Raw genomic sequence first — 18,186 nt, forward strand, 5'->3', positions numbered from 1 at the left:
CCATTTCTGTATAGGCTATGCTTGATGCTTAGTACAGGTAAACAATCATGTGTCCTTCAACCTCATGTGCATTGACTTGACACTAGGTGGCACAATAGATATATCTGTTATGCATACACCTAAACGTTTCCTTATGTGCAGCAGTGCACACACCTTACAACAGAGTTCACTTCACTGAGCCCGGAACACATAGTAGACGTAACAGCATACCGATCAGCCATAGCGTGTTAGGACTTGCTTCTTTGTCTAGTGGGACGCACTTTCACCTCTTCTTTGTACACCTTTCTCTTACCAACAGTGCACACAATTCACTATCTCAACTGATATTAGTTGAATTGAGGTAGCTGAATTGACACTTTGGAGGTGGATTACCTTGCCTGTGCATGTGGATTTGGGTAAGTGTTAAGTTTTAAGATATAACAAACTATTTATTGATTTTGAAGTTGTTACAAAAAATCTGCCCTTTGCCTCTGGTGAAAACATCTCTCAAGGGCAGCAGTGAAATAATAACTGTTATGAAACATGTAGCATTGAACCATGGTGTAAAACAGTACACCTTCGCATGCAGGTCTTATAATTTTAGCATGTTTTGGATATTATTATTTCCCTCATGCTAATAAATTGTGAAGTTCAACAAAATGTAATGCTGGGTATCAGTCATGGCAATCAACTTACACTTTGCAATAGTCTCTCTACCAAAATAGTAGTGTTTTTGTTGTCAATCAAAACATGTATTTCATATAGTTCATACAATGTTTACAATGCCATGCCATTTCATGTTATAGTATGACTTTGTTGAGTACTATAGAGAAACATAAACACAACAAACCACATGCAAACCAGAAAGGCAATGGTCTTTTATTTACTTGTTCTTTGTATATTTTTAAGGTCTGTCAGGGGATTCAGCATGAAGGTGCCTCATTCATCTAGGATCACCTTTGCTCTACTGTTGATCACACTATCCAGTGCATCTGGTGGCAAAATCCTGGTGTACCCTTTGGATGGAAGCCATTGGGTTAACATGAAAATACTCATTGAAGAGTTGCATTTAAAAGGCCATGATATCACTGTGGTTCGGGCGTCCGATAGCTGGTACATCGAAGAAATGTCTCCTTTCTACACCTCAGTCACCATTCCCAGCACTGGTGAATTAAAGGACTTCTTTGAAATGTTCGTGTCTCAACAGTTGGAAATGAAAATTCACTCAGCTCAGCAGGGTACACCTTTTTGGTCTCGCATCTGGTCTCGCATCCATATGGAGTTAGAGATCCTGGGCCAGTTTTCTCAGTTCCACAAGAGAATGAGTGAAATAATTGTTGAGATGTTTGAAGATGAGAACTTAATGCAGTCTTTCCATGATGCCAAATATGACTTGGTTCTGACTGACCCTGGCATTGCTGGAGGGACAATCCTGGCACATCGGCTCCAACTTCCTCTTGTTTTCAATGTCAGGTGGACAATTCTAGGTGAAGCTCATTTTGTCATTGCCCCCTCACCTCTGTCATATATTCCATTCACTGCAACAGAGTTGACAGATAAGATGACTTTCCCTCAAAGAATCAGGAATGTTATATCCTATATCTTTGGGACATATGCAGGAGCGTACATCACAGAGCCTCATTACAAACCAATAGTTAGGCATTACTTTGGTCCTGAGGTAGATTATGCAGCGTTTTTCCAGGAAGCTGATATCTGGCTTATGAGAAATGATTTCATCTTTGAATTTCCCCGTCCTACAATGCCAAACGTAGTCTACATGGGTGGATTTCAGTGCAAGCCCTCTAAGCCCCTCACCAAGGACCTGGAGGAGTTCGTCCAGAGCTCTGGAGAGCATGGGATCATTGTAATGACCTTAGGAACTTTAGTGGGGAAGCTTCCTCAGGATATCACTGAGGAGATTGCTGCAGCTTTCGCCCAGCTGCCTCACAAGGTTTTATGGCGGCACACTGGACAAAGGCCAGCCAACCTAGGCAATAACACCTTACTGCTCAACTGGCTGCCACAGAACGACCTCTTAGGACACCCCAAAACTAGAGTCTTTGTAGCCCATGGAGGCACCAATGGAGTTCAGGAGGCAATTTACCATGGGGTTCCAATAGTTGGACTTCCCTTAGTCTTTGATCAACCTGATAATCTCTCCAGAATTCGAGCAAAGGGAGGGGCTAAGATAGTGGACATTGCTGTGCTCAATAGAGACATCTTTGCAGACGCACTGAAGGAAGTCATTTACAATTCCTCTTACAGGGAAAACATGCAGAGGCTCTCAAGGCTGCACAGAGATCAGCCCATCAAACCGCTGGACCGGGCGGTGTTCTGGATAGAATATGTCATAAGACATAAAGGAGCTCCTCATCTGCGGACACAGTCCAACAAAATGTCCTGGTTTGTTTACCACTCTTTTGATGTGATTACAACTTTGTTGGCAGTTGTGTTGCTTATGACACTTACTTGCATTTCAATTGTAAGGTTTTTGTGGAGGAAGATTTTTAGTGGGAAAAAGGTGAAAAATGAATGATATGCTTTGAGGAATGAAATGTTGGTTTTGGCTGTGAAAACAAAGCATCACAGAGCATCAACACTAAAACACTACTAAAATAGACTACTTGAAGAAATGTACCATACTACTAACATTTCTTTGGTACAGAAAATATTAACTGTGACAATGGCATTTTATATGATCATGGTTAATGATAAATCTCAATATTCCAATTTGACTGTAATATTAGTGGCAGTGTCAATCTACAACCACCCTAACCACTCCTTAGAGTAAGTTCAATTAGCCGTTAATTGTTCAGCCATAAGTATACATACACATATTTCAGTTGTATTTTCTTTTGGCTAAAAGGGCACAACCTGGACAACAATCAAAATGAGGAGATGATTGCAACCCTCAGCAGTAGCAGCTCCTGGACCAGTTTATCCTTGTCCAGGTCTGATCTGTGAGCTCTGAGCAGGGAGGGAGTTGTCTCAGGGTCTGCATGAAGACAGACAGGCTTTTGAAAAGCTAAGATATAGTCAGAGAATTAGCATGTTGAATCCATCAGCTCTACTGTGTGCTAGCCACAGTACTCGGACACAGTATCTGCTTGACAATGTCAGCATGCAAAACTCGATCCATGTTGAAGTTCTGATTCGTTGATTTTGCCGTGACTAACTGTTGCACAGCACTTTGGGTGAAACTGCACCATTTCCTGTATAGTATTTTCCCCAATATATACTCATCAAATGCAAAAATAAGTATAACATCCTGGCATTTTTTGCATCTGGATATTGGGTGAATATACAGCATGTACACTGAAAAAGCCTCCTGATCAGTAAGAAGTACAGGGTGTAACAGAGACATCCCCTAAACATAATTACAGCACCATGTCTGTGCCATGCAGGATGTGTGGGAGAAGACCTGCTGAGCCTTGAGATCTCAACTCACTTCCCTTACCCTTTTCGTTTCCCTTATCACATGATATTCATTATTCACATGATAGTGAACAAACAATGAATAAATCAGGGCATAGCATGCTTAGTGACAGCAAAAAGTGAAAGAAAGTGAGAGAATAAACGTTGATTTTTAGTGATGATAGTGATAGACAAGCATGTTAGTAGAAAAATATGATTACAGCTTTAACCCAGATCTTAAAAATGTGCCAAGAGAAATCTGCATACTCTGAGCAACAATAAAACAAGACACATGTTCTATGCTACAAAGTATTTCAGTGATTTCTTGTCAATTCTCTCTTGATTTCTTTTAAAAACAAAGCTGATACATGCAACTGGTTAATAAGATAAAGCAGTAGCCTACTTAACATATAACTGTTCCCTATGATCTTCCATCATACACTGAAAACTCATTGCTTCAAGAAATAATTCTTATCCCTGTGAATCGCCTTCCCCTCTCCCACATCTTCGGAGAGAACCTGCGTCTCGGCAAAAGATGGTGTCTGCTGAGCTGTCCTACATCAAATCTGAGCTTATTTCCATTGAAAGTCTCATAAATGACCTTCTTCAGCAGCAGACTCAGCTCAACGCCAGGCTGGCCGCCTTGGAGCCTCCCTCCCCCGGCGGTCCTTCCAGCCGGGAGTTGGTGCACTCCAACGGTGACAACCTTGTTTCAGCCTGCAATGACTCTTCCTGGGTGTCGGTTTAGGGCTGCAACTAACGATTATTTTCATTGTCGATTAGTCTGACGATTATTTTCTCGATTAATCGATTAGTTGTTTGGTCTATAAAATGTCAGAAAAATGAAAAATGTCGATCGGTGTTTCCCAAAGCCCAAGATGACGTCCTCAAATGTCTTGTTTTGTACACAACCCAAAGATATTCAGTTTACTGTCATAGAGGAGTAAAAAAAAACAGAAAATATTCACATTTAAGAAGCTGGAATCAGAGAATTTTGACTTATTTTTCTTAAAAAATTACTCAAACCGATTTATCGATTATCAAAATAGTTGGCGATTAATTTAATAGTTGACAACTAGAGATGCACCAATCGATCGGCCGGTGACCGGAATCGGCCAGTTTTCAGCTGATCAGCCATGACCAGTGACCGGCAGATCAGTCTCATATATCCGATTCTGTGCCGGTCAAATTTAAGACAACGGAAAAACTCTGCTGTTCCAGCGCGTCCCGTCTCCTCTCTCCTCCGCTGTCCTCTCCACCGTGCCCACGGGCTGCATTGAGCCTCCCAATCCAATCCCAGGTCGGCCTGGTACCCATCGGTGCCGAAAAACCCGTTGGCCGGACACCCAGTGAAGCATCGGCGTCGGGACCCCCGCCGATATCTCGGACAGATCACCGGGAACAAATCAGAGCCCAGCTATCGGCACTGGCCGGCACCGTGCCCCCGGGAAACTCCGGGAAGTGTGCATATGCTTGTGCATATGCATGGAAATAAACGGCGATATGATATAATTGTTTAGATTGTACTTTTCAAGCTTCAGTTTATTACATGCATGATATTGGTCAGCCTGCTTACTGTGTGGGAGAAACGAGCTACCTCCCGATCTCAGCGGAGTCAAAACAAAAAGTCATTTTTTTTCACCACAAGATGGCACTATGACTCTTTAAATTTCCATTACATTGGGCTGGGCAGCATGGATAACCTTTTGATGTAAATAAATGACATTAGGTGTGTTGTTATATAGATCTGTTGCACCTGTTTTCTTTTGGGAAAGTAAAACATGTTAGATAAAGTGGGATATACTGAAATTCATTTTCAGTTGGATTTTATTTGTACAATAAAGCTCTGTCCAGTAACCTAGAGCACTTTTTTATTTTGAGATTTGTTTGAGTGAGAGTGAGAGAAGGTCCTGTAACCTGGTGCAGTTTTGGAGAAAATGTAAGTTATTCATAGTCAATGTTTTATTATGAACATACAATTGAATTTTAATTTTCCACTAAAGAAAAGTTACAAAAATGTTTGTGTATGCTGTCAATTATAGTTCTTAGAAAGAAAGAAAGAAAGAAAGAAAATCGGAATTGGCCAAATTCAGAATCGGCAGGTCAGACTTTTAAAAAATCGGAATCGGCCAAGAAAATTGCAATCGGTGCATCTCTATTGACAACTAATTGATTCATTGATTAATCGTTGCAGCTCTACTTCGGTTGTGAAAGTTAGAAGGATTTCTCTCCTACTCTTCGATCCTGGAGATGAGGATGCTTTGCCTCTCACAAACCTTTTTGCATCGCTTGCTGAGTTAGCAGATAACTTGGCCCCCTCCATGCATCCGCCCATACCCGAACGTGGGGCTTCGCGACGGGTCAGGAAACGTGTGGCGACTCGTCCCAATTCCCCGGTGAGTTCAGCAAGTTCCTGTGCTACCTCTCCTGTTAACAAGCGTCCCCATTTACCAGCACCTTCCACCGGCTCTACCACCTCTGTGGACCGTGTTGCTGCTGCTGCTTGCCCCCGGGTGTCTGTGGCCACTACGGACACTCGTGTGGTCAACAATACGGCTGGTATCACGGAAAAAACTGTCCCCTGTCTTAATGGTGCACCTGCAAACCTAGCCGTGTACAGTGGGGGATGTGCTAACGATGACCCACTGTTCCTTCTGATTGGCGATTCCCTGATCAGATTTGTTGAACTTCCCAATGGTATAACTTACTGTCTATCTGGTGCCAAAATTCTGGACATAGTTGAATTGGTTCCAGCTCTCACTGACCTCCACCCGACTGCCCACACCATTATTGTCCATGTTGGTACAAACGACATCTGGCTCAAGCAGTCAATCAAGATCCAGCAGGACTTTGAGATACTAGTGGAGACTATTGAAAGCCTGGGAAAGCTCTGTATTTTATCTGGCCCCATTCCCACGCTGAGGAAAAGCTGTGAACATTTTAGTCATCTTTTTAGTATGCATCAATGGATTTTTAACTTCTGTGTAGCAACTGGCCATGGTTTTGTTAGTCACTTTGATTATTTTTGGACGAGGAAGGACTTATATAAGCGTAACAATCTGCATCTTAACCGCAAGGGAACAGAAATGCTAACTTCAAACCTCATTTGCCATTTGGAAGATGTTTGACCAGTTGGGGGGATAGGTCATAATAGCTCTCTGTTCCCTACCTCTCTTATTGAACCCCTATCCCACCCCAACCCTGTCTGCCCCTCACCGATTATTACCAGCTCTAAACCTAATTGCGTTATTGTCAACACCACACCCACTGTAGGGCCTGGACTGTCTCTGTCTTCTCTGTCATCTTTTCCTACTCTTATATCTGCAGGATGCCATGCTACTTTGCAGAACATACCTGTCATCTTGAATAGCCGGTGGCATGGCCGCCTCCGTAAGAAAGTGACAAATAGATCTGACAAGCATAATTTAATCATGGTGACTTATAGTGATGTGGAAAGTGTTGCTAAACAACCATATTCCCAAATCCTCAAGTGTGCTTTTTGGAATGTACGATCACTAGGAAATAAGTCCTTTGTTATTAGCCAGCTAATTGAGAACCATGATCTTGACTTTCTTTTTCTTACTGAAACATGGCTTGATAGTAATGGGACTGTTGTCCTAAATGAAGCCTCCCCCCACATTTTAGTTCTTTTAGTGTTTTTAGAGTAAATAAGAAGGGTGGCAGCGTGGCCTGTCTCTATCGCGACACCCTACACTGCAAACAAGTCTCTCTCAGGGATTTTTCTACTTTTGAATATCTTGCTTTACATCTCAAGGGTGATCAATCTGTCCTTATACTGGTTATCTATCACCCACCTAGGCTGGATGCAGGTTTTCTTGATGAGTCTGCAGAACTATTCTCTAGGATTTTTACTAAATTTGATCATGTTTTGTTAACTGGCGATTTTAACGTTAACATGGATATGTCCACTGATCCTGTAGGACTGCTGAATTTATTTTGCTACTTAACTCTTTTGATTTAATGCAATATGTGTCAGGCCCCACTCACAGACATGCCCATACCCTGGACTTGGTTATTTCACATGGCCTACATGTCAGAGTTCCACAAATTCTAGATTTGGCTATCTCAGACCACTACTGTATTTTCTTTGAAATGTCTGTCTGTACCAGTACTAAGAGGGATACTAGGACAATCACCTGCGCTATCTTAAAGATGATTCTGCTGCAACTTTTACACATCTCGCTTTTACTTTTACGCTCTCTGCCTCCTCTCACTGCTCAATCCTGCGATATTTTAGTTGAGAAATTCAACTCCAGATTGACTGATTGTATTAATTCCATTGCACCTCTAAAAACTAAGACAATATCTGGCAAGGTGAAAGCCCCTTGGAGAAACACTACTGCTATTTTAAATTTAAAAAGAGAATGCAGAAGAGCATGAAAATGGAGGCGTATGAAACTACTAGTTCATAAGGATATTTATAAAAATAATTTGAAAATGCTCAACAGGGAAATGAAGCTTGCTAGGAGGTCATAGTTCTCAAACCTGATTGATAGTCAACTTGATAACCCCAAATTCCTTTTTTCCACTGTTGACAGTTTAATTAACCCCTGTCCTCGCACATCACCTGAACTCTTTTCGGTAGAAAAATGCAATGAGTTTGCTACATTCTTCATTGAGAAAACCACTGCTATTAGAGATAATATTGCAAGTTCTGGCCCTCATTGTATGGTCACTCTCCCACCACACCATAATGCACTTTGTAATTTGTCCTCCTTTTCTCAAATTGATTTAAACACACTTATCAAGGTGATATCACTGATGAATTCCTCTAGCTGTGCTTCCCTCTCAGCCGATGTTGTAAATATTGTCAATCTATCACTGCAGCATGGTGTGTACCCTCATAGTCTTAAAACAGCTATTGTTAAACACTTGCTAAAGAAAAGGAATCTTGATTCCAATGTGCTTAGTAATTACGACCTATTTCTAATCTTCCTTTCCTCGGCAAAATGATCGAGAAAGTAGTGTCCATTCAGCTAAATGACTACCTCAACACAAATACTATTTATGATTTGTTTCAGTCTGGCTTTCAGGCCCACCACAGCACCGAAACGGCACTTGTAAAGGTTTTAAATGATTTGAAAGTGAACAAAGACTCAGGCAACCTGTCTATTTTAATTCTTTTTGCTCTCAGTGCCGCATTTGATACGGTCGATCATGAGATTTTACTTCACCGGCTTGAACACTGGGTTGGACTCTCCGGCTCAGTGTTAGACTGGTTCAGATCCTATCTCACAGATCGTGAATAGTATGTTGTGCTGGATACCTTTGTCTCCAAGCATCATGCTTTATCTTGTGATGTTCCCCAAGGCTCAATTTTGGGGCCAATGTTATTTAACTTCAGTTCCGACCGCAGTTCAGCAATGGCCTTGAGAATATTAGATTCGGAGTCCGCCTTGTCACCTCGTTGACTCGCCATTTTGGGGTTGTCTGTAGTATGGACGACCGGTGCTTGCTGAGCTAGTTCCGTGACTAGGCCTTCGTCTTTTTCGCATCTTGCTGCACTTCTCAGTATCATCTACGACTGGTTGTTAAGTCCAAAATGTTCTCAAGCACTTAATAAAGTAAACACTGAGATAATAAATCGAAAAATAAAACTATATAACTGCAAAAGTCGCTAAATTATTTACATATCAGCGGGAGCTGTGGGAAAACACGTCAGTCGCTCATTGCGCCCCTAGCGGCCTCCGGGCCAATGTTATTTAGCCTTTACATGCTTCCTCTTGCAGATATCATTAAAGGGTAACTTCGGTATTTTTCAACCTGGACCCTATTTTCCCAACTGCGGGTGTCTAAGTAACTAATGGGGACAACAATTTTTGAAATTGGTCCAGTATTGAGTGAGATCGCTTCAGCCAGCAGCCGCGAAGGTTGAAAAATACCGAAGTTACCCTTTAAGACTTATGACATTTGCTATCATCAATTTGCTGACGACACACAGTTATACCTATCTATTGCACCTGATTCTCACAAGTCCATTAACTCCCTGCTGCAGTGTATAGCTCATGTCAACTTGTGGATGTCTCAGAACTTCTTACAAATAAACAAAGACAAAACAGAGGTTCTGATAATTGGTAATGAAGCACAGAGAGATGACATTCTCCCTCATCTTGACTTCCTATCCCTGAAGGCTAAGGATCATGTCAGAAATCTTGGTGTAATTTTTGACAGTGATCTTTGTTTTAAGAACCATATCAGTAACATGTGCAAAACGGCCTTTTATCATTTACATAATATTTCTAAGGTCCATGACATGCTTTCCACTGCTGACTGTGAAAAACTTGTGCATGCTTTTGTGACAACTAGGCTAGACTACTGTAATTCCCTTCTATTTGGATTACCCAAGAACTCAATTACTACTCTTCAAAGAGTTTAAAATGCCGCTGCCAGAATAATAGCATGCACTAGACTGAGAGACCACATTACACCCGTTTTTAAATCTCTTCATTGGCTACCTGTATCTTCCAGAATTGATTTTAAGATCATCTTATTAGTTTTTAAATGTCTTCATGGTCTCGCCCCACCCTACATTAGCGATATGATAGTGAGATATGTACCATGTAGATCTCTTAGATCATCCAATAGCAGTATGCTGACCATCCCTAAAATTAGGCTTAAGAGTGGTGAGTCAGCATTTAGCTACCTTGGACCTACATTGTGGAACTCCCTCCCAGATAAGTTAAGAGCCACTGATACACTCAGCACTTTCAAGAAGCATCTTAAAACACAAAAAAAATCTTTTTACCATTGCTTTTAATTAGGTGGTGGTAAATTGGTTTACATGTATTTAGTATTTTTTTCTTTTATTTCTGTGTATTTAAATTTTATCCTTTGTTGTCCTTTTTACTATTGTTTTTATTGTTTTACTCCTTTTATTTCTTTGTTTTTATGCCTTTTTATTCTGTGAAGCACTTTGTAAACAGTCTTGTTAAAAGGTGCTATACAAATAAAGTTATTATTATTATTATTATTATTATTATTCTGTTACATCTCTGTTACCTTCACATCTTTTGCTTGGAATGACGTAATATGTAAATGAGACTGTTTAATTCAGTAAGCATTACCTCACAGCTCTATGTTTAGAGCCTTTGCTTGGAATCAGGAAGTGTCATAGTCCATAATTTCTATCTACTTTGTGGTGAAAAGCAGCTTTACATGCAATAAAAAATACATGTAAAGATCTTGATTGGTTCAAATGAAAAACAATTTCTATCCTCTTGTTTCATACTTGTGTGCTGACACAGGATAAATAAACATTTCTGAGATTGACTTATATGACATGTTTGCATAGATATTTAGAATGAGTAATTCATGAACAAATTATGAGGATCAAAATGTATTCCAGTTTTTATTTCTCTGACTTTACTTTTTTCAAACACAGTTGAAAGAAAGTGTACCAATTTCAGACAACACAAAAAAATTAACCCCAGTTGAGAAAGAAAAAACAAATATTGAAAAAGACTGGGAAGATTTTTTAAAACTAGACCGACCGATCTCCAAACATTAAAAACATTAGAAAAATGACATCTTTCTCAAAGAAGTAACATGTTCATTCTCAAGTTAGAGGAGAGATAGGATGTCACTAGAGAGACACATCTCTCCATAAACCTCAGACTTGAGATATTAGAGATGTAATTAAATGTATGCGTCCACTTTAGATTCAGTGGGAAGGTGTCAGAAAAGACGGCTGGCAAACTCAAGTCATCTCATAAGTGTTGTTGAGTCCGTGGGGTTGCTCTTCCTCTTGGCAGCTCTCTTTGATCACATACACTATGAGTCCCACGCAGATGAATATGAGCAGAGCAATTCCGATAACCTAAAGCATGGACCATAGACAAACAACAGAATAAGACCACATTTTTGAGAAAGTTGATGCTCTCTTTTCACACATCAATTCTGGACAGATGCCAAAACCATGCCATTTTTAAAAACATCAGATTTTTCCTCACCTGAGACTCAAAAAATAATTCCTGAGAGCGAATCATTAGTTCTTGTAATGAGTCATGGTTGGTTGGCTCACACCATTTCTGAGGAGCAGCCTTGTCAACAACAACAAATCTGCCCCACCAGTCTGTCATTGCGCAGGAAAAGTATTGGCCATCGAGGAACAGCAGGATCAGCCACACTATGGGAGGGACAAAGCTTGAGATACACATAGTTCTTGGACACCCTCTGTCATACCTGCATCCTTGTATGATCAGCATCAGCATAAAAGCCATAACGGCGGGAATGACAAAGAATGCAGACGAAAACAGTCCGTTCCATCTGGGATTGCAAGGACACTCAAACTCCACCTCCATTAACTTCTCCAAGCCCATGAGGATGAAACCAAAAGCCACATTTGACACAAGAGGGCTGTTTCCAAATTCACTCTTCAGTCTTGCGAGCCATTGTTGTCTTCTTTCCATACTAAATACAACATAAAAAGAGAAAACTGTGGATGAAAAGTCAGAGAGAAGGTGCACATTTATGAAAATGCAGTGATGACTTCAGTGATGCATTAATAATACTTTTTGTGGGGAGGATTGCCCTGCAGGCAGAGGGCCATATTTCTGTTCTCATTGGTTTACATAGAGGGAAGGCGTACCCATTGTGTCTGCATTTACACAACCAATTGGTTTGCTATGGATGACAGGCATGGCATCCAGAGAAGTATATCCACCATGAGAGGTGGCTGAGGGAGGGAGATAAAGTGGAGGGAAAGACAGATCCTAAACCACTGGGGAGGTTAAAGTTATAAGTCAAACTGAGAATACCGACTTTGAATATTCCTACAGAAAAAAAGCATAACTGTGGTTGGGCTCTGTTGGCTATTTTCAATGCATAGTCAATGGAACCACATAAAACAGTAAGTGATGACAGCTTTCACTACTTCCTCTATGCTGTGGTGTCTACAGTATCAACTGCCACAGGACAATATAATTCACTGTAGAGAGAACACACCAGTTTCTTCCGCGGGTCAACCTTCACAGGTTTGTACAGCAGGTGGCAGCAGAATGCTCTGTCTGGTGTTGAAAGATATTACCTATAATAATGTTTAAACTGAAACTAGACCTTAGTGTTGCTTACAGATGGTGAAAGCATGTAGTTTAACTTGAAGATGTAAATACAATGAGATTGAATTGAATTACTTTATTAAATGTTGCACACATTTGCAAACACAAAAATAGGTTGCAATTGTTTTATTGCATTTACATTTTTTTAATTTCTGTTAACCATATAGTGGGGCATGTGTTTGAAAATTAAATGTTTTTTTCAAATGGCACTGTTTGTTCACTCCCCTCTTCCGGTCACTTCACTGGCTTCCCATCTCTGCTCGCATCAGATTTAAGACACTGGTGCTCGTCTACAGGGCAGTAGCCTACATCGAACCGCCCCCTTTGTATCAATCACTGGTCAGGTTCCAAACCCTGCCCCGTTTGCTCCACTCCTCCACTCTCGCCTTGCTCCTTCATTGCTATGTGGACTCAGAATTCGCTCATCTCATCCTAGTTGTGACTCTTCTCGTCCCTGGTACCACAATGGTGTCAGAAAGGCTGAATCATTACCCATCTTTCGCCGGAGACTGAAGACTCATCTCTTGAGGTTACACCTGGACTCCACTTGAATTAGCCTATCATATAACGATCTCCTTTTCACAAACATGGATGCCGTACTATACTTACTTACTATACTTCTCACCATTGTCAGCAATGTTAAAAAGGCATCTTTCTGTCGCCCATAACTCTGTCTGTGATCACTTATTTTGTGTTTCAACATAATGTCATTTCAACTGGCATATCTTTCTGTTTCTGCTGTCATACGACTGCACCACCATAAAAAAAAGTGTTTTGATCGAGGGTCACAAAATGCTAACAGTACAAAAATTAACATTAGCCTTGGCCAGTTAGCCAGTTAGCATTTTGTGACCCTTGATCACAGTAACTTGTCTGACAACAGAAACAGAAAGATATAATAATAATAATAATAACTTTATTTGTATAGCACTTTTCAATACAGGTAACAAAGTGCTTCACAACAGTCAACACAAACAACAAAACACAACAAACAAACCTTAATAAAATAAAAAATAAAAAATAAAAATAAACATCACACAATAAAAGCTTTTTTATAAAAATGTGTCTTAAGAAGTGAAATACAACAGGGAACTGACTCTGCAAGCCTGATCTCTGGCAAATTGTTCCAAAGTTTAGGGGCCCTGACGGCAAAGGCCCTGTCTCCAGGTGTTGTCAGTGACAACACCTGTATTGTGTTATACACTATGTGGAAACACAAAATTAGTGATCACAGTCATGGGCAACAGAAAGTTGGCTTTTTAACACTGCTGGCAATGGTGAGGACAGATCTATAGCTGAGGAAGTACATGAGGAAAAGGTCCTATAAAATAGAAAACAAACAAAAAAAGCCTCTGATTCTACAAATGCTACTTATTCTTATTGAAGGCTTAGCTGATGAAGAGTATGATATACAGTTGGTTTGACTACTGTTGACAGAATGCACTTATTGTAAGTTGCTTTGGACAAAAGTGTCTGCTAAATGACGTAATGTAATGTAATGGTAAGTTCAATTAGCCGTCAATTGTTCAGCCATCAGCATACAGTACATATACATATTTCAGTTGTATTTTTTTCTGGTTAAAAGGGCACAACCTGGACAACAATCAAAATGAGCAGATGATTGCAACCAGCAGCAGCAGCAGCTCCTGGACCAGTTTATCCTTGTCCAGGTCTGATCCGTGAGCTCTGAGCAGAGAGGGAGTTGTCTCAGGGTCTGCATGAAGACAGACAGGCTTTTGAAATGCTAAGATATAGTCAGAGAATTAGCATGTTGAATCCATCAGCTCTACTGTGTGCTAGCCACAGTACTCAGACACAGTATTTGCTTAACAATGTCAGCATGCAAAACTCGATCCATGTTAAAGCTGATGCTAATGTACATGTTGTTTTCTGTGAGTTGTTGAGTTTGCCATGACTAACTGTTGCACACCATTTTCGGTGAAACTGCACCATTTCCTGTATAGTATTTTCCCCAACAGATACTCATAAGAATGCAAAAATAAGTATACCATCCTGGTATTTTATGCACCTGGATATTGGATAAATATATGTAGACTGGAAAAGCCTCCTGATAAGTAAGTACTACAGAGTGTAACAGAGACATCCCCTAAACTTTAGAAGGAGCAGGAAGCCCGGTCGGACAACACTGAGGCTCTCTACAGGAAAGGACAGAGCAGGCATACTTCCTGAGTAGGCCCACACCCCCCATCCAACCTGCACAATAGCTTGGCCCCTGGACCATCTCTCTCAACATACATCATGGCCAAAATAGTGAGTAAATAAACGTTGATTTTTAGTGATGATAATGACAGACAAGCATAGTAGAAAGATATGATTACAGCTTTAATCCAGATCTTAAAAATGAGCTTTGAGAAATCTGCATACTGTGAGCAACAATAAAATGAGACACATGTTCTATGCTACACACATTCCCAAAGTATTTCAGTGATTTCTTGTCAGATTCTCTCTTTAAAAACCCCCCCCAAAAAACAAAAAACAAGGCTGATACATGCAACTGGTAATAAGAGAAAGCAATACTTAACATGTAAGTGAGACTATTTACAGCAATCTTTATCTTTACATCTTTTGCTTGGAATTACATAATATTTAAATGAGACTGTTTAATTCAGTAAGCATCACCTCACAGCTCTATGTTTAGAGCCTTTGCTTGGAATCAGGAAGTGTCATAGGTCAGAGAGTAATTCTTAATGTAATCTATTTTGTTGTAAAAAGCAGATTTACATGTAATAGAAAATATAAAGATCTTGATTGGTTCTGATGAAAAACAATTTCTATCCTCATGTTTCATACTTAAGTGTGCTGACAGGATATATGAAAATGACGAGTGAGATTTACTTGCTACATCACTGTGCAAATATGACATTTTTGCATAGATATTTAGATTAAGTAATTAATGAACAATCTATGAGGATCAAAATGTATTCCAATTTTAATTTCTTTGACTTTACTTCTCTCAAACACATTTGAAAGAAATTTCAGTTAACACTAAAAAATGAACAGAATTTTTTGCGCTTGAGACTGACTGGGAAGATTTTTAAAGCTAGACCGATCAATCTCCAAACAAACAACACATCAGAAAAATAACATCTTTCTCAAAGTAAAATTTCCATTCTCAAGTGAGAGGAGAGATAGGATGTCATTTTGGATTCAGTCGGAAGGTGTCAGAAAAGACGGCTGGCAAACTCAAGTCATCTCATAAGTGTGACTGCGTCTGTTGGGTTCCTCTTCCTCTTGGCAGCTCTCTTTGATCGCGTACACTATGAGTCCCAAGGCGACGAATATGAGCAGAACAATTCCGATAACCTAAAGCATGGACCATAGACAAACAACAGAATAAGACCACATTTTTGGAAAAAGTTGCTGCTCTCTTTTCACACATCAATTCAGGACAGATGCCAAAACCAAACATTTTTAAAGACATCACATTTTTCCTCACCTGAGACGTAACACATAATTCCTGAGAGCGAATCATTAGTTCTTGTGCTAAGCTGTGGTTGGTTGGCTCACACCATTTCTGAGAAGCAGCCTTGTCAACAACAACAAATCTGCCCCACCAGTCTGTCTTTGCACAGGCATAGTATTGGCCGTCGAGGAACAGCAGGATCAGCCACACTATGGGAGGGACAGAGCTGGAGATATACATAGTTATTGGGCACCCTCTGCAACACCTGCATCTTTGTACGATCAGCATCAGTGTAAAAGCCATAATGGAAGGAATGACAAAGAATGCAGACGAAAACCAACTGTTCCATCTGGGATTGCAAGGACACTCAAACTCCACCTCCATTAACTTCTCCAAGCCCATGAGGATGAAGCCAAAAGCCACATTTGACACAAGAGGGCTGTTTCCTAATTCACTCTTCAGTCTTGTGAGCCATTGTTGTCTTCTTTCCATAATAAATTCTACATAAAAAGAGAAAACTGTGGATGAAAAGTCAGAGAGAAGGTGTACATTTATGAAAAAGCAGTGATGTCAGTGACACATTAACTTTTTGTGGGGAGGTTTGCCCTGCAATCAGAGGGCCATATTGTGGTGCTGCTCTGTTGGCTATTTTCAATGCATAGTCAATGGAAGCACATAAAACAGTAAGTGATGACAGCTTCCACTGCTTCCACTATGCTGTGGTGTCTACAGTAACAACTGCCACAGGACAATATAATTCACTGTAGAGAGAGAACACACCAGTTTCTTCCACGGGTCAACCTTCACAGGTTTGTACAGCAGGTGGCAGCAGAATGCTCTGTCAGGGATTTAAAAATATATTGCACATAAATAATGTTGAATATAAATGACTTAAATGTTGCACACATTTGCACACACAACAATAGGTTGCAGTTGTTTTATTGCATTTTAATTTTAAATTTTGAATTAACATTTGAATACTGTTAACCATATAGCGGGGCATGTGTTTGAAAATGAAAGCTCAAATGGCTTTTTCATTAACAATTTAATATTGGGGCTGTGTAGATGGACAGACAAGTATAGGAAAATTCAAATGCAAATTAGATTACTGAATTTAATTTGTTTTTATTTTGACCAAAATAATGCATGCATAAGTGGAAAATGAAAATACTAATGTGGGATTACATTTTCATTTTCAATTAAGTTAATTATACTCCTCCATAACTGTAAAGTGTAAAATCTTGTAGTAACAAATCCCATTCACCGTTTTAACAATGTTTAACGCTTACAAACATCAGTTTCAACTGCAGCCTCGACCTCAAACTCTCACTCTGCCATGCAGGTTCTGTCATAATATCTACAGTAACAACTGCGACAAGACAATATAATTCACTGTAATAGAGAGAACACACCAGTTTCTTCCACGGGTCAACCTTCACAGGTTTGTACAGCATGTGGCAGCAGAATGCTCTGTCTGGTGTTGAAAGATATAACTTTGGAAATTCTAATGCAAATTAGATTACTGAATTGAATTTGTTTTTTATTTTGACCAAAATAATGCATGCATAAGTGGAAAATGAAAATACTAATGTGGGATTACATTTTCATTTTCAGTTAAGTTAACTACACTCATCCATAACTGTCAAGTGTTGATGATTTGTTTTTGTTTTTTTAAATAACCAGTGTTTTCATCATTGAGATATGACAAGTAGAAATCATTATAATATTTGTGTCAAGCACTGTAGAATCTGAGTGAGTTTAGATGCCCTGATAAGTGATATTTTCATAATATTTGCTCTGGTCTACAGGAAATCTTGTAGTAACAAATCCCTTTCACAGTTTTAACAATGTTGAACGTTTACAAACATCAGTTACAACTGCAGCCTCGACCTCAAACTCTCACTCTGCCATGCAGGTTAAATAAAATAGTTTGCTATACAGTGATTAGACCAACCCTAGCATATTAAACACCCTTATAGGGCCCTTTCATGCTCCATGTAATAAAATTGGTACTCACCAGAATTAAAAATGGAACCAAAACTATCTCTCGGTATTTAAAAAAAAATTCTACTTGAAGGCTTGAGTTTCCTTGAAAGGAAGCTCTCTCTTTACTGCTCAGTTTGTGTTTTGTTTCTTTCGATCTTTCTTTCGATATTTGTATATATATACATATTCATTCTTTATATGGGCTTCCTTCCGACTAGACATTTCCTGGGTAAAACTGACTTTCCCTTCCCCTCCCTTGGCAAGGTTTTACCAGTGCCTCAACAGTATCATTTTGTGACATATTTT

General features: G+C 39.8%; 1 protein-coding gene and 1 long non-coding RNA gene across 3 annotated transcripts; one reads left to right on the plus strand and one right to left on the minus strand.

The window, feature by feature from the left end:
- The first annotated feature begins 256 nt into the window (after positions 1-256).
- On the plus strand, positions 257-3,700 carry LOC139641114 (UDP-glucuronosyltransferase 2C1-like). The gene is made up of 2 exons (XM_071515370.1): positions 257-395; positions 889-3,700. Exon 2 carries the CDS (start codon positions 908-910, stop codon positions 2,513-2,515), a length of 1,608 nt encoding a protein of 535 aa, XP_071371471.1. The 5' UTR covers positions 257-395; positions 889-907; the 3' UTR covers positions 2,516-3,700.
- An 11,115-nt stretch (positions 3,701-14,815) lies between these two features.
- On the minus strand, positions 14,816-18,035 carry LOC139641130 (uncharacterized). 2 transcript variants are annotated; one of them, XR_011694965.1, is made up of 4 exons: positions 17,912-18,035; positions 16,675-16,732; positions 15,928-16,394; positions 14,816-15,794 (listed from the first exon to the last, which is right to left on the minus strand). It is a non-coding gene; the product is annotated as an uncharacterized lncRNA (long non-coding RNA). The 2 variants fall into 2 exon arrangements; XR_011694966.1 differs by having other exon boundaries at positions 15,928-16,412.
- Positions 18,036-18,186: the final 151 nt, after the last annotated feature.

Source organism: Centroberyx affinis, unplaced genomic scaffold, assembly GCF_046629955.1.
Source record: "Centroberyx affinis isolate AG114_WGS23_722 - 3 ecotype Tasmania unplaced genomic scaffold, CSIRO-AGI_Caff_v1 ptg000347l_1, whole genome shotgun sequence".
NCBI classification, from domain to species: Eukaryota; Metazoa; Chordata; class Actinopteri; order Beryciformes; family Berycidae; genus Centroberyx; species Centroberyx affinis.

Bases quoted from the DNA above. Each gene is read 5' to 3' on its own strand.
- LOC139641114 (XM_071515370.1), top strand. From the start codon at position 908: ATGAAGGTGCCTCATTCATCTAGGATCACCTTTGCTCTACTGTTGATC.